Source organism: Vulpes lagopus, chromosome 18 (genome assembly GCF_018345385.1).
Source record: "Vulpes lagopus strain Blue_001 chromosome 18, ASM1834538v1, whole genome shotgun sequence".
Classification (NCBI taxonomy): Eukaryota; Metazoa; Chordata; class Mammalia; order Carnivora; family Canidae; genus Vulpes; species Vulpes lagopus.
In genome coordinates this window covers 4,658,342-4,680,767 of record NC_054841.1, presented here as the reverse complement: position 1 = coordinate 4,680,767, position 22,426 = coordinate 4,658,342, and the positions used below count along the sequence as shown (strand labels likewise).

At 49.9% G+C, this 22,426-nt stretch overlaps 2 protein-coding genes across 6 annotated transcripts in view; both read right to left on the bottom strand.

The window, feature by feature from the left end:
- The window catches only part of ANKRD60 (ankyrin repeat domain 60), a 34,981-nt gene extending 26,979 nt beyond the window's left edge, over positions 1–8,002 (bottom strand). Inside the window, exons 1-3 of the mRNA XM_041733255.1 lie at positions 7,645–8,002; positions 2,722–2,852; positions 1,241–1,406 (exon numbers count right to left, since the gene is read on the bottom strand). Coding sequence (XP_041589189.1) covers positions 1,241–1,406; positions 2,722–2,852; positions 7,645–8,002 — 655 coding nt within the window. The remainder of the gene's footprint in view (positions 1–1,240; positions 1,407–2,721; positions 2,853–7,644) is intronic.
- An 866-nt stretch (positions 8,003–8,868) lies between these two features.
- LOC121478062 (serine/threonine-protein phosphatase 4 regulatory subunit 1-like) overlaps positions 8,869–22,426 on the bottom strand; it is an 83,896-nt gene continuing 70,338 nt past the window's right edge. For 4 of the 5 annotated variants that reach the window (XM_041732865.1, XM_041732867.1, XM_041732864.1 and 1 more), the window contains 8 exons: positions 20,199–20,294; positions 19,131–19,316; positions 18,710–18,871; positions 17,696–17,796; positions 15,221–15,341; positions 14,317–14,451; positions 11,891–12,032; positions 8,869–10,866 (listed from right to left, as the gene is read on the bottom strand). In XM_041732865.1, coding sequence (XP_041588799.1) covers positions 10,709–10,866; positions 11,891–12,032; positions 14,317–14,451; positions 15,221–15,341; positions 17,696–17,796; positions 18,710–18,871; positions 19,131–19,316; positions 20,199–20,294 — 1,101 coding nt within the window. In that variant the 3' untranslated portion in view covers positions 8,869–10,708. Of the gene's footprint in view, positions 10,867–11,890; positions 12,033–14,316; positions 14,452–15,220; positions 15,342–17,695; positions 17,797–18,709; positions 18,872–19,130; positions 19,317–20,198; positions 20,295–22,426 lie in introns of those variants that run through there. The other variant, XM_041732868.1, reaches the window with a different exon arrangement.

The window sequence follows — 22,426 nt, the reverse complement described above, 5'->3', positions numbered from 1 at the left end:
TATGGCTGGTCGGTGAGGTAACGTTTTAAATAGGTTCTCATAACGCCCAGCCTCAGCCTCCGCACGGCTTTGCGGCGGCTGTGTGCAAAGGACAGAAAACTTTGCAAAGCTGGCTGTAATGTTTTAACTGGTGCTTTCAAATACATCACAGTTCCATCAGAGTGAAAATGACTTTTTATGAGCTTAAAGGACTGCTGGTCTGTGAACAGCCCATATTTCATCCCACAACAGGCGGCGTGCAGAAAGCAGTAGAGGAAGGAGAATAGTCAGGAAAACCTCTACCCATCAGGCCAGCGCCAGTCATCCTGCCCCGGCCTCGCAGATGCTTCCATCTTGCTTGTTGGAGGTGGGGGAAGGAGCAAAGACGAAGTGGAGAGGCTGGGGTCAAGGCCGCGGGCAGGAAGGGTTCTGATATGGGAGACCCTCGGATGAGGCCCCTTTCTGGGCCTCAAACCCCTGACCAAACAGTACGTCACATGTTCTTCCTTTTCCCGAGGAAGCCGGTGGCCTGGGCTGTCTGCAACCATTGTCTATTGTTCTGGAATGGCCGACACCTCAATCAGTGGGCCTCTTTTCCCAAAAATATCCTACATCCAGGGGAGATAAAGTGTGCTCCAGCAGAATCTCATGCGAGCCCTTGCATTGGGAGACAATACAGGCCAAGGCTTCTATTTCTATCAACAGAGAGGCGGGGAGCAGCCTGCCCTTGTGCAGGGAGGTGGGGGGAGATGAAAAGAGGGTTTGGGGTCAGGGTCTCCTGCGGGTAACAGTCTCAAGCCGTGGAGAAAGGAGATTGGCCGGCCTGCTGACCCCCAGGAGCGTGAGGCCGGCGTGGGGCTAGAGCCCTCGGACGGTTGCAGGAACCCCAATTTCAGGGGAGGCAGAAATAACTCGGGGAGTTTGGGCCCATCTCCAGCACTGTGTCTGTTTGAACATAAGAGGCCAGGGAGCTCTTTTGGCTCCTCCTGCAAATTAGTGTCTAGAAAGTTGCATTTCCCACGACAGAAGGAGTCTTCCTGAGGCCTGGCCCAGAGAGGGGCCTTTAATGAGCATGTCCTCAGACATCTTCAGGCAGAGAGCGAGTGGCCCAGTCACGGGCCCATGATTGGTGGGTGACACAACCTGGGTGGTGGTTGTTGACGCCGTGGCTGAAGGGCCCAGGGAGACGAACCGCGCTGTCCTCCCCCGACCCGCAGAAGACGCCAACTCATGAACATTCTCGGCCGTGTCTCAGAATTACCATGTTCTAGAAGGTACTGCACAGCATCCGGGTGACCTCTGTGAGACGTAACATACAGGGCCACGAAGGCCCTCCGGGCTATCCAGTCCTGGCACTGCTTGCGCTCGAAACGCTGCGAGTTGGCAGTTCGGTACAGAGAGTCCTCGTCAACACCAAGGCAAGACAGCTGGGCGGGCGAAAGGGGTTGACACGGTGAGTGCGGGCGGTTTCAAGGGTGTCGCTAGGCCCGCCTGGCGGGTGGCTGGACACCCCCGAGGGGAGGTTTGCTAAAACGCCGAGGGAAGGCTCGTGATGGGAACAGAGGGCGAAGCTGGAACACACCCAGGGGAGGACATTGTTGAGCACTCTATACGTGGCCAGGAAGTACGCATTTACCATCAGGCCGGCTCGGGAGGCAGGAAATTCTTCCTGTCGGTGTTTTGAAGAGAGAAAATAGCCTTTCTGGGTGTCCAGAGGAAGGTGGTTGTGGACATTAAGGAAGACACCAGACAACACGGAGTGGCCTCCCCAGAGGGGAATGCGCTTCTCTGGAGACTTGATGAATTCTGGCCTTCCGATCTATTTTCGGGCCCATTGTCTCTGTTAACTTTTGGAACACTCTGAACTCCACTCACGGATGAAAAATAGCCCCGTAATATAATCATCCCATGGTGAAGTACGGCTCTGAGCACGAGAGGCTCCGACAGAGAGGAACTCCGCCCCAGATGCGGGGCATCCGGTGTGGGGGCGACAGTGGGGAGCCTCCCCAGAGACCACCCACCTCTCCCAGGCCTGACCCCCGCAACCCTCCCGCAGCCAGCCTTCCCTGACCCCTTTTCTGGCTGGAAGCGAACCCTCCCCACACACTCATGGCCCTTCACCCAAGTGGACTTTCTAGAAGGAACATACGCTTCCCCCCGCCCCAAGAAGCCCCCCGACTTCTCTGTCGGGTAAACATTCTGGTTTCCTCCTCCCTTCTCCCCGCCGCCCACCCCCAGAGCTCAGCTGAGAGCCAAGTGCAAGGCCTGGTAAGGAGTAGGCACCTGCTGTGTATCCAGGAGCACATGGTCTTTCCGCCCTAGGGTAGGGGCAGGCCCCTATTAGGATTTTTGCACCATCAGGTGCTCTAGACTGCATTTCCCAGTTATCCAGAGCTCTTCACTCACTGTTAAATGAGGTTTTCAACTTTACAAAACGTACAAGTGAATAGAAAATGCACTGCCCTAGTTCCTTTTCGGGGAGTGGGGTGGGTGGGGTGTGACTGGTTTATAACTGAACACAAGTGAACACCGTGAAATAGCAAACCCAAGAGTGAGTGGAAACTCTCAATATAGTATTTGATCATTATGACACGAGTCCTAGTTCTCTTTTTTCCTACTCTGGAACTTTTACTGGAATATTCACACGAAAGACTGAATTCCTCCCCCCCCCCCCACCACCACAGACACAGTTTACGGTTGCTTCATGAAGTATAATATCCATTTAGAGAAGCATGAAAGCACCTTACTGGGATCCCCTTCCACAGCCGCCAAAACCAGTTCCGTCCATCCATCATAATGCCAGATACATAATGAAATAATTCCACCAGGAACAACATCATGGAACTTCAGCGTAGCATCATCCATCAAAACTCCTACAGGGAATAATTTTTTCTTAAAAAAAAATGGGTATTAAAGATAAACTATGACACTGGTTATCTTAAGAGATTATCTGACCTTGGGTATCACAAAGATCATTTTAAAACCTTGAGCACTAATCTCATTTGATGACTCCACACGAGTCTGTTTGGGGTCGTTCATGCTTTTTAGAAAATTAATTTGGCTCGGCTCACACAGAAGTCAAACCAAAAAAACAAAAAAGCAACAATTTCCAAAATTCAGTAATTATGACCTGTTCTGTTGCAGGGGGGGAAAAAAAGCATGAGTCAGTAAAGACATTTTATGAGGCAAACTCTATAAACAGGACTACTTGAACTGTACGTTACAGACGCAGCACAATGGACCTACTTATGTCATACACTAAACTAAAATACTCACTCTGGTTAGGGTTGTCAACAGTTGGCTAGAGATGTGACAATGGCAAAACTTTGTTGCATCTTTCAAACTTGGCAGACTTAGACTATGGACATTTTAGACTGGACCAGCCTCTGGGGTGGGGGCCGCCCTGGGCACCGGAGGGTGTCAGCAGCATTCCTGGCCTCTAGCCAGCGGATGCCAGTAGCATACACACCTGGTTGTGACCATCGAAAATGTCTCTAGATGTTGCCAAATGGGCCCTGGGGACAAAATCGCCCCAGTTGAGCATTTATGGTAACGTAAGAACTGTAACGTTGACATTCGCCATGATTTGGACTTGGGGCGTTAGAACTCCTTTGCGTCATCACCGAAGACACTCACATGAGTCTCATCTGAGACAATGGGGTGAGTGGATCTACCCACACTTCGTATGTTCAGACCCTTTGGGAAAGACCGTCGGGATGACAGGATATAGGACTCTAGAACATCTTAAGCAAAGTTGTGTTTAGTCTATGTTTTTAAATACACGTACGTTTACACGGCCACCTATAATCTTGCTTCAGAATAACATAACTTCTCTTCTCGACAAGCGACGCCACAGGTGTAAAGTCTCGACCCTGCCAGGTTGGGTCATCACTCATTCCGAGGGGAGCTCACGAGTCGTCTGGATTCATTGCTAAGTGCCTGTCCCAAGCACCTACACTCTCTGATCCCCATGACGAGCTGCACTTGTCATCTCCACTTGCTGGTGAGGCCAGGAAGTAGCAAAACCAGGCCTCCCACCAGACCACGCATGTGTCGCGCTAGGCCCCGTCGGGCCCCGTTGGTGATTACGAGAAACTTCGGATGGTGGGTGTAAACAGGGAATAGTGATTAGCAAATTTGCTAATTAGGATCTTATGTGTGGTTCTAACACAGAAGATAATCAGTAATTAGTCTTCAGTAAGACAACTTGACTTCCTAACAACTTTGAAAAAAAACAAAAAAAAAAAAAAAACTGAGTAAAGCTGTGTTTCCCTGAGAAAGACAAGAGTGCAGTTCACACATGCTGAACAGCTCTTCGAGAAATCAGAGCACATTCTCTCTTTACAGGCGGGCAGCAACTGCCTTCGGCTTAGACAAATACTAATTATCAGCAGCTAAATAAATTATTAGAGTTGACAACAGACATGTAAGGTCGACCCTCGTCCGTGAGTTTGCTCGCCCCTTTCAGATTTGTGTCTCTCCCGGATTTCATGCGCACTTTGTCTCACGTGCTCCCCCCGGGGACCTCCAGGTGGGTGAAGAGGCCCGGGCGGGTTATGTAGAGGCAGGAGCCCAAATTTCTTTTCTTGACATAGTGGTACGTCCTTTTTTTTTTTTTTTTTTATTTCTTTTTTTTTTTAATTTTTATTTATTTATGATAGTCACAGAGAGAGAGAGAGAGGCAGAGACACAGGCAGAGGGAGAAGCAGGCTCCATGCACCGGGAGCCCGACGTGGGACTCGATCCCGGGTCTCCAGGATCACGCCCTGGGCCAAAGGCGGACGCTAAACCGCTGCACCACCCAGGGATCCCTGGTACGTCCTTTCTTTCTTCCTTCCGTGTTTGCTGGCAACAGTAAGGGTCGCCACGGCAGGAGAGGTCAAGCTTCTCCCAGTCGCTAAGTGTTGCTGAGTGACAGGACTGTGACATCAGTGCTAAGTCACTAGGTCTCTTTCACTGCCTCTTAGCTTTCTTGAATTTATGGCTCAGCATAGCTCATCAGTGAAAATAAATTAACCGAAGGGGTGCCAGACATCTGGAGCGCGGGATACATAATTTTCGAGTCCCTCTGTTTCGGAACGCGAGCTGTCTTCAGCGGCTCACCTCATCGCTAACGTGCTAAGTCCAGACGGAGTTAGAGATCTACTTCTTTCCAAATAAAGCCTCCAAAATGCTCCCAGAGCACCTTCCGAACACTCCTATAGCAAAATAAGTACATCAGGGAAGGGGCTCAGCTTATATCAAAGGGAGAGCAAAGGCGGGCATCCTGGCCTTCGATGCCCTTCTGAGCTTCCCGGGCCATCGCCGTCTCCAGGGGGCCAGGGCACTGCGGATTCCGGAGGCAAAGGCCCTGCGTTCCAGGTTAGGAAACCGAGCCCCGGAAGGGCAGTGTCCGGATCCCCGAGCCAGGCCGCTCTCAGCCCTCCCTGTCCCCGTCCCCGTCGCTCCCCGGCTGCAGGGTGTCTGCGGGACCGCTCTCCACCGCCCTCCACCGCCTGCGCGCAGCAGCCCCGAGAGCTTTCCCAGCTCCGTTCTCTCCGAGTATTTTTGCGTTGATTTCAACCGGGTTGGGGAGATGTGGAGCCCCGGGGCTCTGATCCTGTTCTCATATCCTAAATATCGTAGGGATCGGGACCGGGACAGCCAGGTCCTCAGGCTGAGGGAAGGAGATTGACGGACGGAGGGAGCAGGCTCTGGAGCCCTCGCCCGCCCCTAGGAGCCACCCCCATGGGATCTGTCTGGAGAGGGGGCCTTGGGGTCTTCATCTAGCCACAGTGAGCTCTGGGTGCTGGGTTCTGATTCCGATCGGGCTGGGTTTGAGCTCCTGACGTGGCCAAGGACACAGCTTGAGAGCCGGGGTTCTGAGATGAACTGGGTTAGTGCCAGTACTCGGGGCTCAAACGTGGATAGGGTTTGCTTTGAGATTTGGGGTCCTGACGAGGGCAGAGTTTGCTCTGGATGTGGGGTTCTGATGAAGGCAAGGTTTGCTTTCTGGGGTCCTGGTATGGGAAGGGTCGATTCTGGGGTGTGGAGTCCTTGTGTGGGTAGGACTTGTTTTGGGATTTGGGGTTCTAACGTAGCTATGGGGTACTATAGCAACCAAGGGTAAGTAATCGGAACAGGTCAGCCCTCGGATTGGGGGGGTCTTGGTGGCGACAGGTTCTGCTCTGAGACTTGGGATCCTGAGATGGGCAAGATTTGGTCTAGAACTTGGGGTTCTGGTGTGGACAAGGTTGGATGACAGATTTGGGGTTCAAATACAAGCAGAGCTTGCTTCAAGTTTTGGGGTCCTCACGTAGGCAAGGCTTGCTTTGAACTTTGGCTTCCTTACATGGATATGGTTGGCTTAGACATAGTTTCCGTGAGATTTGGGGTTCACATATGGGTGTGTTTGGCATGAGTTTTGGGGTCCTGTTGTGGACAGAGCTTGTCTCCTGTTTTGGAGACCTTATGAGGATATTTTGCTTGGAACTGGTGTTCTGGTGTGGTCGTGATGAGCTTGGGAACTGATTTCCAGATGTAGGAGTTCATTTCAGGTTCTGGCATCCTTATATAGAGATGGCCGATGGTTGGGGTTCGGATTCATAATTGGGGCTCAGAATTGGGCTTGTGTGCTCTGGGATTTAGGGTCATGATCTGGGTAGAATCTGCCTTGGGATTTAGGTTTCTGTTGCAAGCAGAGGTATTTATTTGGGAAATTTATTTGGGGTTCAAACATGGGCATGGTTTGCATGGAGATTTGGAGTCCTAGGGTGGGCAGTTTATCTCAGGCATTAGTGTCCTTCGGTGGACACGGCTGCTAGAGGATTCAGGGTTCTAAGGATCGCATGGTTACCCTCGGGACCTGGGGTTCAGTCTTGGCCAAGTTTGTTCTTGGTTTTAGTGTCCTTTCATGGACATAGTTCCTGGAGGATCTGGGGCTCTGGGGTAGTCATAGTTACCCTGGAGATTTGAGGTTTAGTCTTAGGTAAGTTTGCTCTGGGTTTGGGGGTCCTGAAGTGGGCAGGGTTTCTTCTGAGAAAATGCTTTAGCATCCCCGTGTAGACACAGTTGCCAGAAGTTTTGGGGTTTGGAGGTAGTCGTAGTTATCCTGGAGATGTGGGGTTCAGTAGGGCTGAGTTTGCTTCAGGCTTTGGCATCCTTGTGTGGACACGGCTGACTGCAGGACTGGGGGGTTTATGAGTCCAACATGGGGATTTGGAAGTTTGCTTTGAGTCTGGGGTCCTGATATGGGCAGGTTTGCCCTAGTTTGTAGGCTCTCACTGAGGACAGGCTTTGTTTCAGGCTTCTGGTCTTGTGTGGACTCTTGGGACTGGGGGCCCTGATGAAGACATGGGCAGCCTGAGGGTCCCAGGGGTCTTGCCGTGGGCAGGAGCTACTCAGGGGTGGCAGGTCTGGCTAGAGAGCTTGCTGTGGGACCAGAGTCCTGACCCGGGCAGGATCTGTTCGTGGGTCAGGGTCTGGCTTGGGGACAGGGTCGGCCTTGAGATCTGAGGTCTCACGTCAACCTGGTGTGTCCGGGATTGGGGAGTTCTAGGGGGTGGGGCGGGCTCTGTTGTGATACCTGGGGGTGGGGGGTCTCCCCGGGGGGCTGCGGGTTCAGGAGGGGACGGCGCTCAGGCTGCAGGCAGTACAGGGCGAGGGAAGGGGGCGGGCAGGGGCCACCTTGGTCCAGGTACTGGAGCCGCTGCAGGTCCAGGGGGATGCCCACCAGGAGGTCCAGCTCCTCCTTGAGCTCCCGCACCGTCATGTCGCCGCGGCAGTTGGCCACTTGGAAGGTCTCCCCGGTGTCCTCCAGCAGCACCCGCATGACGAAGGTGTCCGGGGCCAAGTCGAGAGCCGGGCTGGGGGCCTGCGGGGCCGCGACGCCGCCCTGGCCGGGAGCGCGGGCCGCCGACTGCGCAGGAAGGGGCCGTGGGCCCGCCGAGCCCGCCCCCCGCCCGCCCCGCCCGGGGTCGGGGCCCAGAGCGCCCCCCGGCGGCGCCCCTGCCCGAGCCCCTCCGCCTGCCGCCGCCCGCCGCATGGCCTCCCGCGGCCCCCTCGCCCCCGCCCAGGGACCCCCGCCCCGGGACCCCGCCCGGCCGCCCACGTCACCGCGCCCCGCCCCGCGGACGGCCCACCCGGGGCGCAGGGGCTCAGGGGGCAGGGAGGGAGGGCCCCACGGGGCGGGAGCCAGGCCCCCCTCGCAGCCTCGGGGCTGCTCTCCAGGTCCCTAACCCTAGCCGGGCCCCTCTGGTCCTCGGCCTCCTGGGCCCTTTGCGAGACAGGATTTGCGGAACTGGGGGCCTCCGGCCTGGAGGGAATAAGGCCCCGCGTGCTCCTGGCATGCATGGTCTACGCGGTCCAGCGCGGGGCGCAGCCCGCCGGACGATCCTATTTCTGGCACCAGTGAAACACCCGGCAGAGCTGGGCGCGGCGCTCTTCGTGGGGGTCTGCAGGGCCCCACGAGAACCCGCCAGTTCTGAGAATGCTCCCGAATTCTCCGAGGGAGAAAGGTGCTGATGAAAACACTCAGCACGGGAGAAACGTCCGCTTGGCGCAAGGCTGAGCCGGCTCCCCCCTGAAGACGCCTTCTCCATCTGGGAGAAACCCATCTCGTGTTTTTCCATTAATTCACCCAAGAGGCGGCAGGGTGTTCAAGCACACAGGAGGCTTACGTGTGATGATCACATCACAAATGGCACCCCACACCTAGGAACAATGAATCTACCCAGAGCTGGAGTGATGATCGTGCAGAGGGAGAGAAAGGAGGGTGAGGGGAGCAGAACCACTTCCGAAGGACCGCAGTCATTACAAAAGAGGAAAATGTGAGCCTTTAACATACTTTTCTGCAGAGAAATTAGTCATAAAAAAAAAAAAAAAAAAAACTGCATTGGAAAGCCGTTCATATTAAGTTACAGGCCATTTTTAGTATATAAGCTCAACTTTTTAAAGGCTGGATTATTTACCAAAGGGTCTCTACAGATCTCTACAAGCACATTGGATTCAGCATGCAGACTCCACACATCACAACACAAACCGAGGCTTATTTTTTTTTCCTTAATGGAAAATGAAGCTCTGCACAGAACACAAGATTCCAGTTGCATAATTCTACTCTCAACAGACTTTACAATATGACAATTTCAATTTCTACACAATAAAAAAAAATTAAAAGTTGTTACTGAAGCATAACAGTATCTCCATCTATTTACTTTAGGCAAGTATTGAACACAAAATAGACTGATTTTTTTCTCTCTTAATACATAGCCTCCAATTTATTAGCTCATGCTCTGCTGGAGTTCCCAAAAATGCTACTCTGGGTTACCGTTTGAAATTCTCACACATGTACCTTATTTTCTTTGGCACAGTATAGATTCCTTCCTTTCTTTTTAAAGAATCAGCTCAGTGGAATTTGGGGGAGGGGGACAACATCCTGTATACCAGGAAATTCAATATATAGCTCCAGAAATTTTATTTTAAAAAGAGAGAAAGAAAAGACAAGACCCACAAGAAAAAGATCCAAGGAAAGAATGGCAACAGCAGCATGCTCTTTGCAGCCAGCTCTTGAACCCCAAATGGGCCATTCCTTCCTTCCTTTAGGCCTGTCTTCAAGGAGATTAAAAATAGAAACAAGAAAAATAACTGGAGCCTACATGTTACGCAGAATGTAATCAAATGTTCATAGAATCTCAAATTATTAATGAAAATCCTGTTTAAGTTCCAGGGCATCTTAGTCTAAATTTTAAAAGCATGAAATCTAAGTTCTGTATACTTGTCAATTTGAAGAGTGTCATAATTCAACCCCCCAAAACCCCGGGCAAGTACATGGACTGATCAGAACTATGGGTTCCTATTCTCTGTTAAGATTCTAAAGTATTAGCTATAAAGCCAATATCCGTGCATCTCAATGAACAATTTCTCTCAATGATCAATACGTTCTTAAATGTATGATAATAAATCCATGTAAGAATGAAAAATCTTTCTACTTTATGCCTCTGTCAAAGGCCAGTACATCTTTATGGATACAGTTACCACAAGAAGGGGAGGGGTGAGTGCCTGAGGAAAAAGTTCCAAGTACAGTTTATACAAAAGTACAATATTAGAAAGACTGCCATAAATCATTCTTTAGTAGATTTCCTTAACTATCACATTTTTCAAAAGTAAACAAATTGGGCTATATTTGCAGCAACTCAAAGTGGAGCATAAATTTAAATGATGTATTTGTTCTGTTCACTGATAGGAGGCTAATATTACATTAATATATTTTCTTCCTGTCAAGAGTTATTTACATATGTACATTATTTCAGTTAAAAATAAAATGTAATACCATAAACTGTATTTTACAGGAAAGCATGAGGGAAGCCAAATATGCAAGTCTATTGAAGACTTAAAAGCTTCTAATAAACTACTTTATTTGGGGAGGAGGGGGGCTTTCAATAATATAGTCTGTCATAGGGAAGGCAATCCGATGCTATGGAGGCCCCCGTCCCCAGCTAGAGCCACCTGGTTCTACAACCTTGTCACAGACTTCCTGATCAGGCAGGTAGGGGCGCAGAAAGGTGGGGCCTGTCCCAGGTGCAGTTCCTGGGACTGCAGATGGGAAAGGGATCTTTGAGTGCCCTCCCTCGAAGTTTCAGAAATCTTTCCTCCTTCGGAAGATGTGACACAGTCAGACCCGACAGGCTGGGGTGAGTGGTGAGTGAGTGCCACGTGCGAAGTGACCAGAGTGCTCGGGATCACGGAGTCGTCGTTAATTCTGTTCTTCTAGCACACGTGTGTCTGCCGTACTCCGCCGCTTTGGTTCCAGGGTGGCAAAAAAGGACACATCTGGGTCTCGGTCTAACTGTAGAGCTAGGACGGTCTCTTCAACGACTTGAAGATGAGGGTTACCGGCATTTCTCAAATATGCTAAAGAGAGAAAACTATAGTTTGGATCACTGTGCCATGAACTGTGCTCCAAAACATATTCTAGTTTGGAGTTTTTTTTAAACCATGTCTCAGGACGATAAAGCATTTTTCACAGAATAATCATATACATAAGGCCTTCACAATGATAAAATGATTGCTTTCATCAAAGAGTATTTCCTAAATTTCAAAGATGGACTCCCAAGAATGAGTATGAGTATTTTTTCAATTATAGTTTAAGGACTTTCCATGTCATCTTTCCTTTCCTCCAATATAAAAGAACTGACAACATGTGGAGTACAGGAGTGGGAGCAGGTGGCTGGCAGGATAGAGTGGGGGGCTGGGAGGGCAGGGGTAAGACAGGCATTTGGGAGACAGACTTGAAGGTGTCCACTCCCACGTGGTGTAGGTGTGAATGTGCCTCCAAGGGATGCAGTCTCAGGTTACGTCCTGTTCAGGTGGAGCTTTACATTTTTCTGACTACAAAATAATAGCATCTAAACTTCACCATAATTAAGGCTTACATTTGCTGCCTTTCATAATCTCTACATCATAACTCAACATTTATAAAAGTTTCCCTCATTCTTAGAAGACTGTGTGAGGTTCTGAATTTTATTTTTTTAATTAATTAATTTATTTTTTGAAGAATATTTATTTATTCATTCATGAGCGACAGAGAGAGACAGAGACACAGGCCGAGGGAGAAGCAGGCTCCATGCACGGAGCCCGACATGGGACTCAATCCTGGGTTTCCAGGATCACACCCTGGGCCGAAGGCGGCACTAAACCGCTGAGCCACCCGGGCTGCCCGAGGTTCTGAATTTTAGCATGAAGCTTATTGAATGTGAAAACTGAACCACCATTTTATAAATAACAAACTACTCTGCATAAAAGTTAATACATCAATTTATATATGGTAAGTCTGAAGTATGCGATCACATCATGTGCCATAATTTCTTAAAGAGGAAATCTGGTTGCTGCCTGATGAACTTTAAAATGTGCAAGTTCAGAAAAATGGTCCACATACCTTTTTCCAACAGCGTCTGCCGTAGGGCTTTGGCCAGCAGAACCCTCACGTTTGGCACAGGATCCGTCGCAAGGCTTAAGAGGCTGGGGAGCAAGTGTTCAACAAACTGGTCCACGGGGATACACTCCTCGCTCACCACCGCCTGTGACAAAAAGACAGCCACAGCCAGAGGATTGATACTTCTCCACAATGATCAGCAGGTTTCTTTCTTTTTATTATTATTATTATTATTATTATTATTATTATTATTTTTAGATCAGCAGATTTCTTCTAAAAACATACACTTCCACAATTCCAAAGAAGTCATTTTGGGGTCTGCTGGTCTCAGGGGCATGTAATTGTGTGTGTATGTGTGTGTGTGTGCACCTAAATTTGGTTAGAAACACAGTGAACAATTTCAAATTCCTTACCAAGCACTGGTTACAGGTGGTTTAAATTTGGTGAAGAAAACAAAGGCTTCTGAGTCGGACAGGCCTAGCTTCAAACCTAACTTGCTCACACACTAGCTTCATGGCTTCACCTTTCCGGGCCATCTATAGAATGTGCAAGTGGTGGCGATAGCAGACCATTTTTGCAAAGAATCTAGCAAAGTGCCCAACAACGAGGATTCAGAACCCTCATCTCTAGTACTCACTAGAGCTCAGGTTCCGAGGGCCAGTGCCAGGCCTGTATAGCACCAGCCCAACCCCAGACTCCAACACAGGCCCGGCCCTCTCTGTGAGCACCTGACAAACACTGCCTCTGTGAGAACCAGCCGCATCTGCACGCTGCCACTCCGTGACAGAGTCCTACATGCGGGCTCTCGTTTACATCTCACGGCCAACCGTGGAAGCCAGGATGAGCCTAGTTTTATAGGAGAGGAAACTGTGGTCCACTGTGGTGCCACCCACAGGTGTCCTGGTCAACAAGCATCAGTTGGGTGGGGGGGAGGCAGGGAGTCCAAGCCAGGCGTGTGGACTCTAAGTCCTGCACCCCTTCCAGCTACAGGGTACCAGGAGCAGCTGAGGGTCCCTAAGTGCTTCCCAGGTGTAGGGTGCATGCGAGGCCAGTCAGAGGAGCAGCTCGTCCCCCTCTGCAGCGTGGACCCCCTTAGCCGCCAGGTAAGGCTTTCTCCCCAGAGCGGCACTGAAATAACCATCAAGTGACCCCTTCCTCTTGTCTGTCTTACAGTGGGTTTTCAAAATCTTTAATAATTCGTGAAAGCACATAAATGTTGATTTTTCCTGAAAGAAAATTAGTGGGTTTTTTTTTTTTTTTTACCTTTTATCTTATCATGGATTTTCTAAATCTCAGAAAAAAATTAAAACATAAAAGCAAAGATATCTCATTTACCCTTTCTGCACAAAATGCCCTGATTGGCTTCTTCTTTACCCAAGTCTGTATCAGGCCTGTGGCCCGTGAATTTGGCACTTCACTCTGCCACCTACTGCACTTTTCAAAGCAGACTGCCAAAGTACCCTGTGATGCCCCCCCAGCCCAACAGGGGGCCCTGGCGAGTCCCTCAGTGGGGGAACTGGCCAAGAGGGTCAGCCAGACTCCAATTAGAGCTTTAATATTGACAGAGCTGGGTGATGGGCTCATGGAGAGTCCATACTATTCCCTCCACCCTTATTCATGCTTGAAAACATGCATGCGTGGGGAAAGGTTAAAACTTTTAAAGTAACATGTTAGCAGAAAAAAAAAATCATGGCTTTATACTTCCTGTGTGATCTTGATCAAGTTACTTGACCTCTCTGGGCTTCCACTGCTTCAACCTTAAAAAAAGTACATGGATGTGACATGCTTAATATACGGCAGATCTTACCACTGAGGACCAGATGCATGTACGATGAGACCATGGCACACAGAGGCCTTTAAGGAATGGCAGCCATGAGCCCCAGGTGAACGTAAACCATAGCATCTCCCAGACTTACTAAGTACAGAGGGTGACCAGAGGAGCTGGATAGGCTGACATGAACTTCACTTGAGAGGGGGTAAACAGTCTCTGCCCTAGCCTATTGCTCTGTTCTTCACCCCACCTTCCCTCCAAGGCAGCTAGCTACAGGGAGGTGCACTGATCACCACAGCCCTGGACTGGGCATGGCAGGACCAGGGCTCTGGGCCTGGCCCTCACCTCCCCAGATGGAAGGTGCCGGCAGAGCAGGAGCTTGTTCACTCTGTCTGCAGTTTCTAGAATATGCCTGGCACACAGGAGGCATTCAGTCAACATCCATTGGACGAATGCACAGATGGATTGGGTAACCCTGGGCCAATCATTCTGCCCGACTGGGCCAGTCATAACCTCCTGGGAGATGAAGGGGTTCGGCCTACTGATCCCCAAATTCCCAGCTGGTATTATCCCAAGCCTGGGATTCTGTGTCCGGTGCATGCGGTATCAGTCCACAGCAACATAAGCCCAGGGGAGAGTCCCCCCAGGCCGTGCTAACCTGACAAATGAAAGCGAAAGCTTGCCTTCCAACCCACTTAGCGCAGTGCCGGAACCTTACGATGAGCTCACTGATGAAACTTAACCCCAGTGCACTCTCACTGTGGGAGTAGAACTTCTGCAGAATGGCCACCACCTGTGAAAAATATCGGAAGTGCACACTTAAAATGCTGCCATCTATTTGAACTATGAATCCTACTCAACACGGAAACTAGACATTTTTATGCACCTTTAAAATGAATTTATAAGCAAGGGCAAGAGTAACTTTTGTCACGGGAATCATTAGAACACAGAGGAAAAAAGATATTCAAATATATGGCAATGCACATACACACCCTCACCCATGTGAAACCCGTCAGAAAAAGGAAATTTAAAAAGGGACTGGCATTAGAAAAATACATTCTTAATCATAAGTTTCCAAATTTTAGAAAATGGCCCCTTGCAAAATAACTAAATCATTACCTTTTAGAACCTGTGTTTTTTTTTTTTTAATAAAATTGTAATACCATCAGAGTACCTTAGTAAATCAGTATTTTCAAGTGATATCCACCCTACCCCAGTATTCAGTTGGTAGAAGCCCACAAGAAACAGGATTGGCTCTTCTACGTTGGAGCTTTTCCTCAGTAACTACTCCGCTATAAAACCCTGCTATAAGCTGTGGTTTGAAGAATTTCTTAAATAAAGTGATTTATCTATAATTTCTATCACCAAAGCGTACATCCTAAGAAAAAAAGCTATGTTATATATTGATAAAACTGTAATGCAGTTCCTAACTTCAAAATTTAAAAGCTGGTTTCATAGGCATACTGAAAAATCAAGTGCTGGAAATAAAGGAGTTAAAATGGAAGGAACATAAATATTCCTATTTCCAAAAATCACGAGCGAAAAAAGCCATGATTCCTTACTAGTTTGAAGGAGATCCACCGTACTTCAGAAACTTTATCTGCACACAACTTTAGGGCAATATGCATTAAATAATCATAAACATCATTGGGATTATAGAGTTCCAAAATGAGTATCAGCTGTCTGCAATTAAACAAAAGAAAGAAATTATTTGGGGGAGCAAAAAGCACCTTACTAATTTCTCCTTACTCTCATTCCATCTGACAGATAAAAAATAGCCAGGCCGGCGGATTAAGGCACATGAAGACCTAGCAAAGGCTTTCCGTCAGGGAAATGCCAAAAGCAGAAAGCTGAGTGAAATACCACGCAAGGAAAAGTGGAAAAAAAAAATAAATCTTCATTCTTCATCTCACACACTCAAACAAATCAAACGAGGAGGAAATAAATTGAACTTTGTAAAACAGAGGCTGAGAAATTTATGAATAGGGATAATATTTCAATGTGAGGTTATCGGCTCGAAAGCACATAAAACTTTGAAAATCAGATAAGGTAAAAATAGCCAGGCGGCCAAAGTTCCCAGAGAGCGCGGCGCAGGCCGGCGGCTGGGTGGGCACGCTCGGCCCCGGGGTGCGGGGGTGCGGGGTGCAGGGCCCCGGGGGTGCGGAGCCCGGGGGTGCGGGGTGCAGGGCCCCGGGGGTGCGGGGTTGCGGGGTGCGGGGCTGCGGGGCCGCGGGGGTGCGGGGCTGCGGGGCCGCGGGGTGCAGGGCTGCGGGGCCGCGGGGGTGCGGGGCCCGGGGGTGGGGGTGCAGGGCCGCGGGGCCGCGGATGCCGGGCGCTCAGGGCTCACACCGCGCGGGCGGTCCGGTCCGTCCGCTTGCAGAGAACCGCTGCCCGCTCCCGCTCCCGCTCCCGCTCCCGCTCCCGCTCCCGCTCGTCGCCCGGGGAGAGCAGGGCGTGCGGGAGGCCGGCGGGAGGCCCGCGGGGAGACCTGCCGCCGCCGCGATCGCCGCTCCCCAACTGGGGACGGGGAGAAGGGGGTGAAATAAATGGCACTGCTTCCCCGCCGGCCACGAAAGGAAATGAAAAAGAGATTGGAAGGAAGTTAGAGCCAGAAACCAGGAGTGCAGGTGAATACTTTCATATCAAAAGGCACTGTTTCCAGAAAAATGATACCAATATCGTGGGCAGGGGGAGCACAGAATTCCTATCTGCGGCTCTGGCTTCAATAACCACGGCCCAGATGGAAGATAGCCAGGGCTCCGAGATAAGGCGGCGGCGGCGCGAGCCCTGCCGGCCCGGCCCCATCCCCGGCCCCATCCCCGTCCCCGTCCCCGGCCCCCAGGAGGCGGATCAGCCCGACCCAGTCCCTTGGCCCCGAGCCCGGCCCCGGAGAGCGGGACAGCCCGGCCCCGGCCCCATCCCCGGCCCCGGGCCCCCGACCCCGCCCCGCGTCCGCGACCCCCGCTCCACCCCCGCCCCCATCCCCGGCCCCATCCCGGGTCCCGACCCGGGGGAAGCGGGTCAGCCCGGCCCGAGACGGACCCGGCCGAGTTCCCGCGCGCGGCCGCTAGAGGGCGCGATGCTTTCATGGAAAACGTGGGCCTGTTTTTCTGAGAATGTAAGCTGGGAACGCGGCATAATGACTAAAGCCCCAATCTCTCAAATTAAGCATAATGATTAAAGATCACAGCAAAGAGAAAATCTTTTAGTTTGCCCCTGGCATCGGCCAAATCATATCCTGAATAGCTGCAAAAGCTTGATGGATTTCTACAGCAGAGACCACAATTTGAGAGATTTCTAGTTGAGGGGGAGAAAAATGAGCTCTCAAGCTGGGGAGATGAACCCCAGCAGGGGCAAGCTAACCCCGGCTGCCCCCAGGCCGCCAAATCCCCCGGCACTGCCACTGCACGAGGCCCACGGCCAAGCACGGCGGCCCGGGGAGGAGGCCTGGTCCGAGCTTTAGCTCCTTCACAAGCCACACACGTTGTTAAGTCCCCGGCCAGCACGAGACGGGATTAAGTCCCTCACACGCAAAATGACGGGCAGAGAGCAGCCACCTTGGGGGAGGTTTTTATCTAACAGTTGTCCGGTCTGGGTGGGGCCTCTCCTGGCTCTCTCTGTTGTGTCATTTTCTTTAGAAGCTGAAGTGCACGCACCACACTGTGCCCTGCAGAGAGGGCGACACTCAGAATGTTCGGGAACGCTCTGGCAGAAACTCTTCCGATTAACAGGAAAATACTGAAGAGTGGGTGATTCATCTTTTATTTGGTTCGAATAAATTGCCTTCTAGAAGAGCAGAACACACTAATTCCACAGTGACTCGAGCCCTGTCTGCATCTGAAAACCAATGTCTCCCCGGAGACCGTGGTATTTGTAACTTAGAGCTCTGGAATTCACTTTATCCCTTCATAAAAACATAATCTCTTTATCCCAGAGAACACTATTACTGCTAGTTTAGAAATCAATTATAAGGTAGGGAAATTAAGAATTATTCCAGCTACTTCGCCTTCTCATATCCCCCAACAGGTTTTACTTACTCTGCTAGTTCATATCGAAACCTCCAATTCCTGCTGTTATCGGTCACTACAAATTCTTGAAGCTGATAAAGATATTCTCTCCTCTTGTCTTCATGAAGCAACTATTTTTTAAAAATGTATACATAAATCAAAATAGAGAACCCCTCAAAAGGACCCCAAATACACTGCCTGACGATACTCGACACTTGTCCCCGGCCAGAACTGGCCATCCCCCTGGTGCCTTGCACTCCCATCTGTCACCTGGTGTGGCTGTGCCTTCCCATGGCTGTGAACAGACCTCACGTGTGCCCCTCCCTGCTTCCAACCTTGCCCCTGGTTAGCGTATGTGCTTGTGTGTTGCTGCACGCCCCTGGCTCTTGTCTCTTCACTCCCTGCCTGAAAACGACACATGGTGTGTGTGCTCAGAAGACAGTGCCGCTGCTGCCGCCCGGGGAGCCGGCTCTGCTCGCATATGCCGGCTCCACAAGAGAAAAGCCAGCCCAGTGCATCATGCACCCAAGTCCATGAAGGGCAGCTCACGGTCGTGTGGATGCAAGTAATTAGTTTCTCTAGGTCAGTTTTTAAGTCTTATTTTTACACTCCTCATTCCTTTAGGGGGAAAAAAATGAAAAAGGCAAGCAGGGAAGCAGCAACGTCTTGCAGAGAAAGCCCTTGATGCAGAACTGAGATTGGGTTTCGGCTGGGCTCTTCCCCTGGGCTCCTTCCGGGCACGTCGTGTGCTACCCCGGGGGCCTGGGCTCCTTCTTCCTCACAGAGCATGCTAGGCTACATGGCTACCTTCCTCCACAGAATTAGGACTCCAAGGGACAGGAAGATTAAGAGGAAAGATAGAAAAATATTTTTCCCCATCACTGAAAGGACACCCACTGTAAAGACTCTGGATGGTATACTTCCAAACCGAGGAAACCCAGACTGGCTGCCTTCTGCTTTTCACTGATACTTTACAGAGCCAGGGCTTTGAAAATTGTTTTGAAGAGGGAAGCTTTGTTTTTTATTTGTAATCCTTCTTCCTACCTTTAGAAAATCATACAGGTGTTTAAGAATTCCTATTCGTACTTCATCCAGGTCCTTTAAGAATCCATTGAAGACAGGCACCAGGTCAGCCGCTGTGAGCTGGTCCCCAAGAATCACAGCCAGCTCATGGATGGAGAAGGCCAGGGTCCGACGTACCTTCCACTGGGGGCGCACACGAGGACATGCAAACCACAAAAGGTAAGCACAAGCCCACATTACCGAGAGCATAAGTGGCATTTCTAGAGCAAGACTGACACTGCCAAGCATTGGCTGCCACAGGCTACATTTCACCAGAGTCCAATAAATATGCCAACAGCATCCACGGGAAGTACAAGCCACTGAGCCCCGCCACGTTCCCCTTTCCTTCCCAGGCAGAGGGCCCACCCCATCTTGTGGGTGCCTCTGAAAGAACTCCTTTTACCTGCACGTCAGAAGCCAGCGTTTCGTACGTATCTTTCAGGCAGTGCCAATTTTGCCTGCCCAAGGTGAGCGCCACCCCCGGGAGGCTATAAGCACAGTGTTTGGCTATGTCAGTGTCGACAGTCTGGGCTCGAGCAGGGTCGGTCATCGACACATACTGATCTAGTAAGGGCTGAGGTATTATATCCTGGGAAACAACAGAGAAAGGAAACCATCATGCTTGCAGAAATGGAGAATGCTCATGAAAAACAAGGAGTCTAGGATGTGGGGGTGAAAAAAGCAGAGCAGAAATGTCAGAGGAACAAGAACAAGAGGCCTTCCTAAAAGCTCGGGGCTCTGGACTGGCGGACTTCTTGGTCTGCAGGTGAACTTTCAACTTGGGCCAAATGACACTAAAGCAATGCCCACACTCATCCTTCTTAATTCGTCTAACATCTGACATCTCCGAAACAGTTTGGACACCACTGTTTGTTTAGTCTGATGCACACAGCTCTTGAGAACAGAAACTACCTTCTCCTGTGGTTGCCCAGCACCTAGAGCCCCGGCCCATACAAGCTGATCATCACTAGCTTTCTCCAGCTGACGAGACCACGCACTCCTAAGACATCACCCGCTTACCTTCGCTGCTGTCAGCACAATGGGATACAGTAATTTAAAACATTAAAGAGATCTTACACAGCACAAGAAGCCAATCCATGAGATAGAACAAAGCCAAACATAGGTCAAAGAATTTGTCAAAAACTTTTCAGACCAAAACCAAAACTAGACAAAAACACCAACCTGAACTGACTTGTATAAAGAGACACTAAATGTTAATGTACAGATGTCAATTTTTTTCCTCATATTTGACTTGCTTTATTGAAATACTATTCTTGATTGTTCAAAAGATTTTAGTATCCCTTTAGAATTTGTTTTTTTGGTAAGTTAAAGAGGAAATATTAGCAACACAAGGAATGAGTAGGGATATGTCATTAATATTGACAAAACTATCTGGTTCCAAAGGTCATCCTTAAATTTAAGTCCCAGAAAAGGTGAAGTTTTGAGTTGCTTTACTTTTCAAGAAACAAACCTGTAATTTAGACTTATTCTCCTCAAGTGGGGCAGGGAGATGCCTCTGCTCAGTCTCCAGTTGTTCAGTGGCTCCACCACAGGGTTTGCCGGGGTCCTGCAGAGTTGATTGGACATGTTACCAACTTACCCCAACTAGGGAGCTGTCCTATCATTCCCCCCTCTCAGAGAATTTCCTTTTGGTGCTGGAAATGGCCTTTGCAGACCAAGACCAGAGCTTCCCTGAAAGCCAGTGGTATCTCTCCAGATGTTAAAAAAGACATTTGCATGTTTCCAGATGACATGGTAGGTCAGTGATTTTAAGTGCCAAGGCAAACACGCATTCTCCTCTCCGGACTGCCCGTGACCCTTATGGAAGACAGGCTGATGTCCATGAGAAGCCACCACCTGAGTCTGCACTGACCACTCTTTAGGCCTCAGGGTCTCAGGGGGGTTAACCAACACCCTTTTGAGAGTTATACGATTAAGACACAGACTACTCTGGAAGGCAGGGGGAGCAAACAGGTCCAGTATTTCTTGGGAACTGGACATGTGCAGCAATGTGGACCCATCATGGAGGACAGAGAGGCCAAGGGGAAGAAGACCTTTTAAATTTGAGTGAAAGACATGGCTGATAAAGGAGTATTTACCTGGAAAACTGGTCTCAATTTTCACATGTACAAACACTTCTAATGTTTGCAGATGAACCTTTACATTAGGTTAACAATTAAAATGAGCAAGAACACTCAACAGTGACATATTGGTGTCTGATCATTGATTACATTAGCGGAGATGAACCTGACCTTCTCCCCCACCCGCCACATGGCTTTCCTACGCATACTTGAAATGTCATACTGTCTACCAGCTTAATGGATCCTGACAAATCAGCTCAATATATGATCCAGGAAAGTCGATTAATACACCGATAGATGCTTCGTTTGCTCTGAGGCGCACTACCACAACCTTCAATTCCCAAGATTTTCTCTGGAATGTATTGCTTATTTTAATAGAAGACTGGATAAAACAGAAATATTTTGGCATGATAACCTAAGACCTCAATTTCTCCAAGTTAATAAATTCATATATAGTAATGTGTAATAAATCATTCTTCTTCTTTCAGGAGTTAATCTGATTCCCAAGTCTTCACTGCAGTTATGTACACCACTTACTCCAGGAGCCACATTGAGGGTTAGGTCCACTACCAAAAGTCAAAGTGACCTCAGAAGGCACTATGAGGTCATCTCTCCAGAAAATCACTAGGCCCGTCAAGAGACACAAGTGAGAAGCCACAGCCCCTGCCCCCGGGCACAGGGCATCTCTTGACTCAGCACGCTAAGAAGGCAGAGTAGAAGCTGGGAGCAGGGTTAATGTCAAGGAACCGAGTTAACCAGCCACCTGGCCTCAGCCACTCTTGTCGTCTCTGTGAAACAACACTAGACTCATAATTCAGCTTTGAGAGTTTTTTGCTCCCTTTCCCCTTCATTTGCAACTGGAAGCAGCCCACCCAATCCCAGTGGAACCTTAGACTCACTCAAGCTGCAGCTTCAAGAGCCCTGACATCCCACAACATAAACCAAAGGTCTCCTTGCACAAGCCCTTCCACATCCTTCAAGCAACTGAGCCAGCCTGAAGGAATCTGTTCATGTCCCTTTCTCTCACTTCTGCACGCGACAAAAAAGTCCCAGGCCACTTGAGACTCGGCCACAGTGGTCCTGGCCGTGCCTTTCTACTTAACCTGTGATTTCCACACTCCAGGCAACACGGGTAACCACCACCATTTTCTTGCCTGCTTCTGAAAACAAACTGGCCAAACAGGATATAAGTCACTTCTTACTAATCAAAGACAACCGTGACGTACTCCTAAACATTTTATGGTCAGGCTGTGAAGTGGGTCTTTTGTTTTTTCTGATTGGAGCAGGCCTAGAGGAGCTGGGAGGAGATAAGTCCATGGTAGAACAATTGGCGCTCTGGCCTTAGAGACCATGGGCTTGATGGGACGATCCGGTGCACGGTGCCTGTGACTTCATGAGCTCGGACCCCACCCTGACTGTAATTCTCTAGTCTCCCCCCCTCCTAGGAAGGACCCCAGCTCACAGCGGTCCCAGAGCAAGTCACTATGAAGTAGGAAGGCATCGGAGCCTCCCACCCCTCATGAGCTAGAAAGCCACGGGGACTCGAAGCTCAAGGGAGTCACAGGTTCCCTCCTCTCCCTGGATGCAGGGTTCCCATCTCCTGGGGACTAGCTCCAGG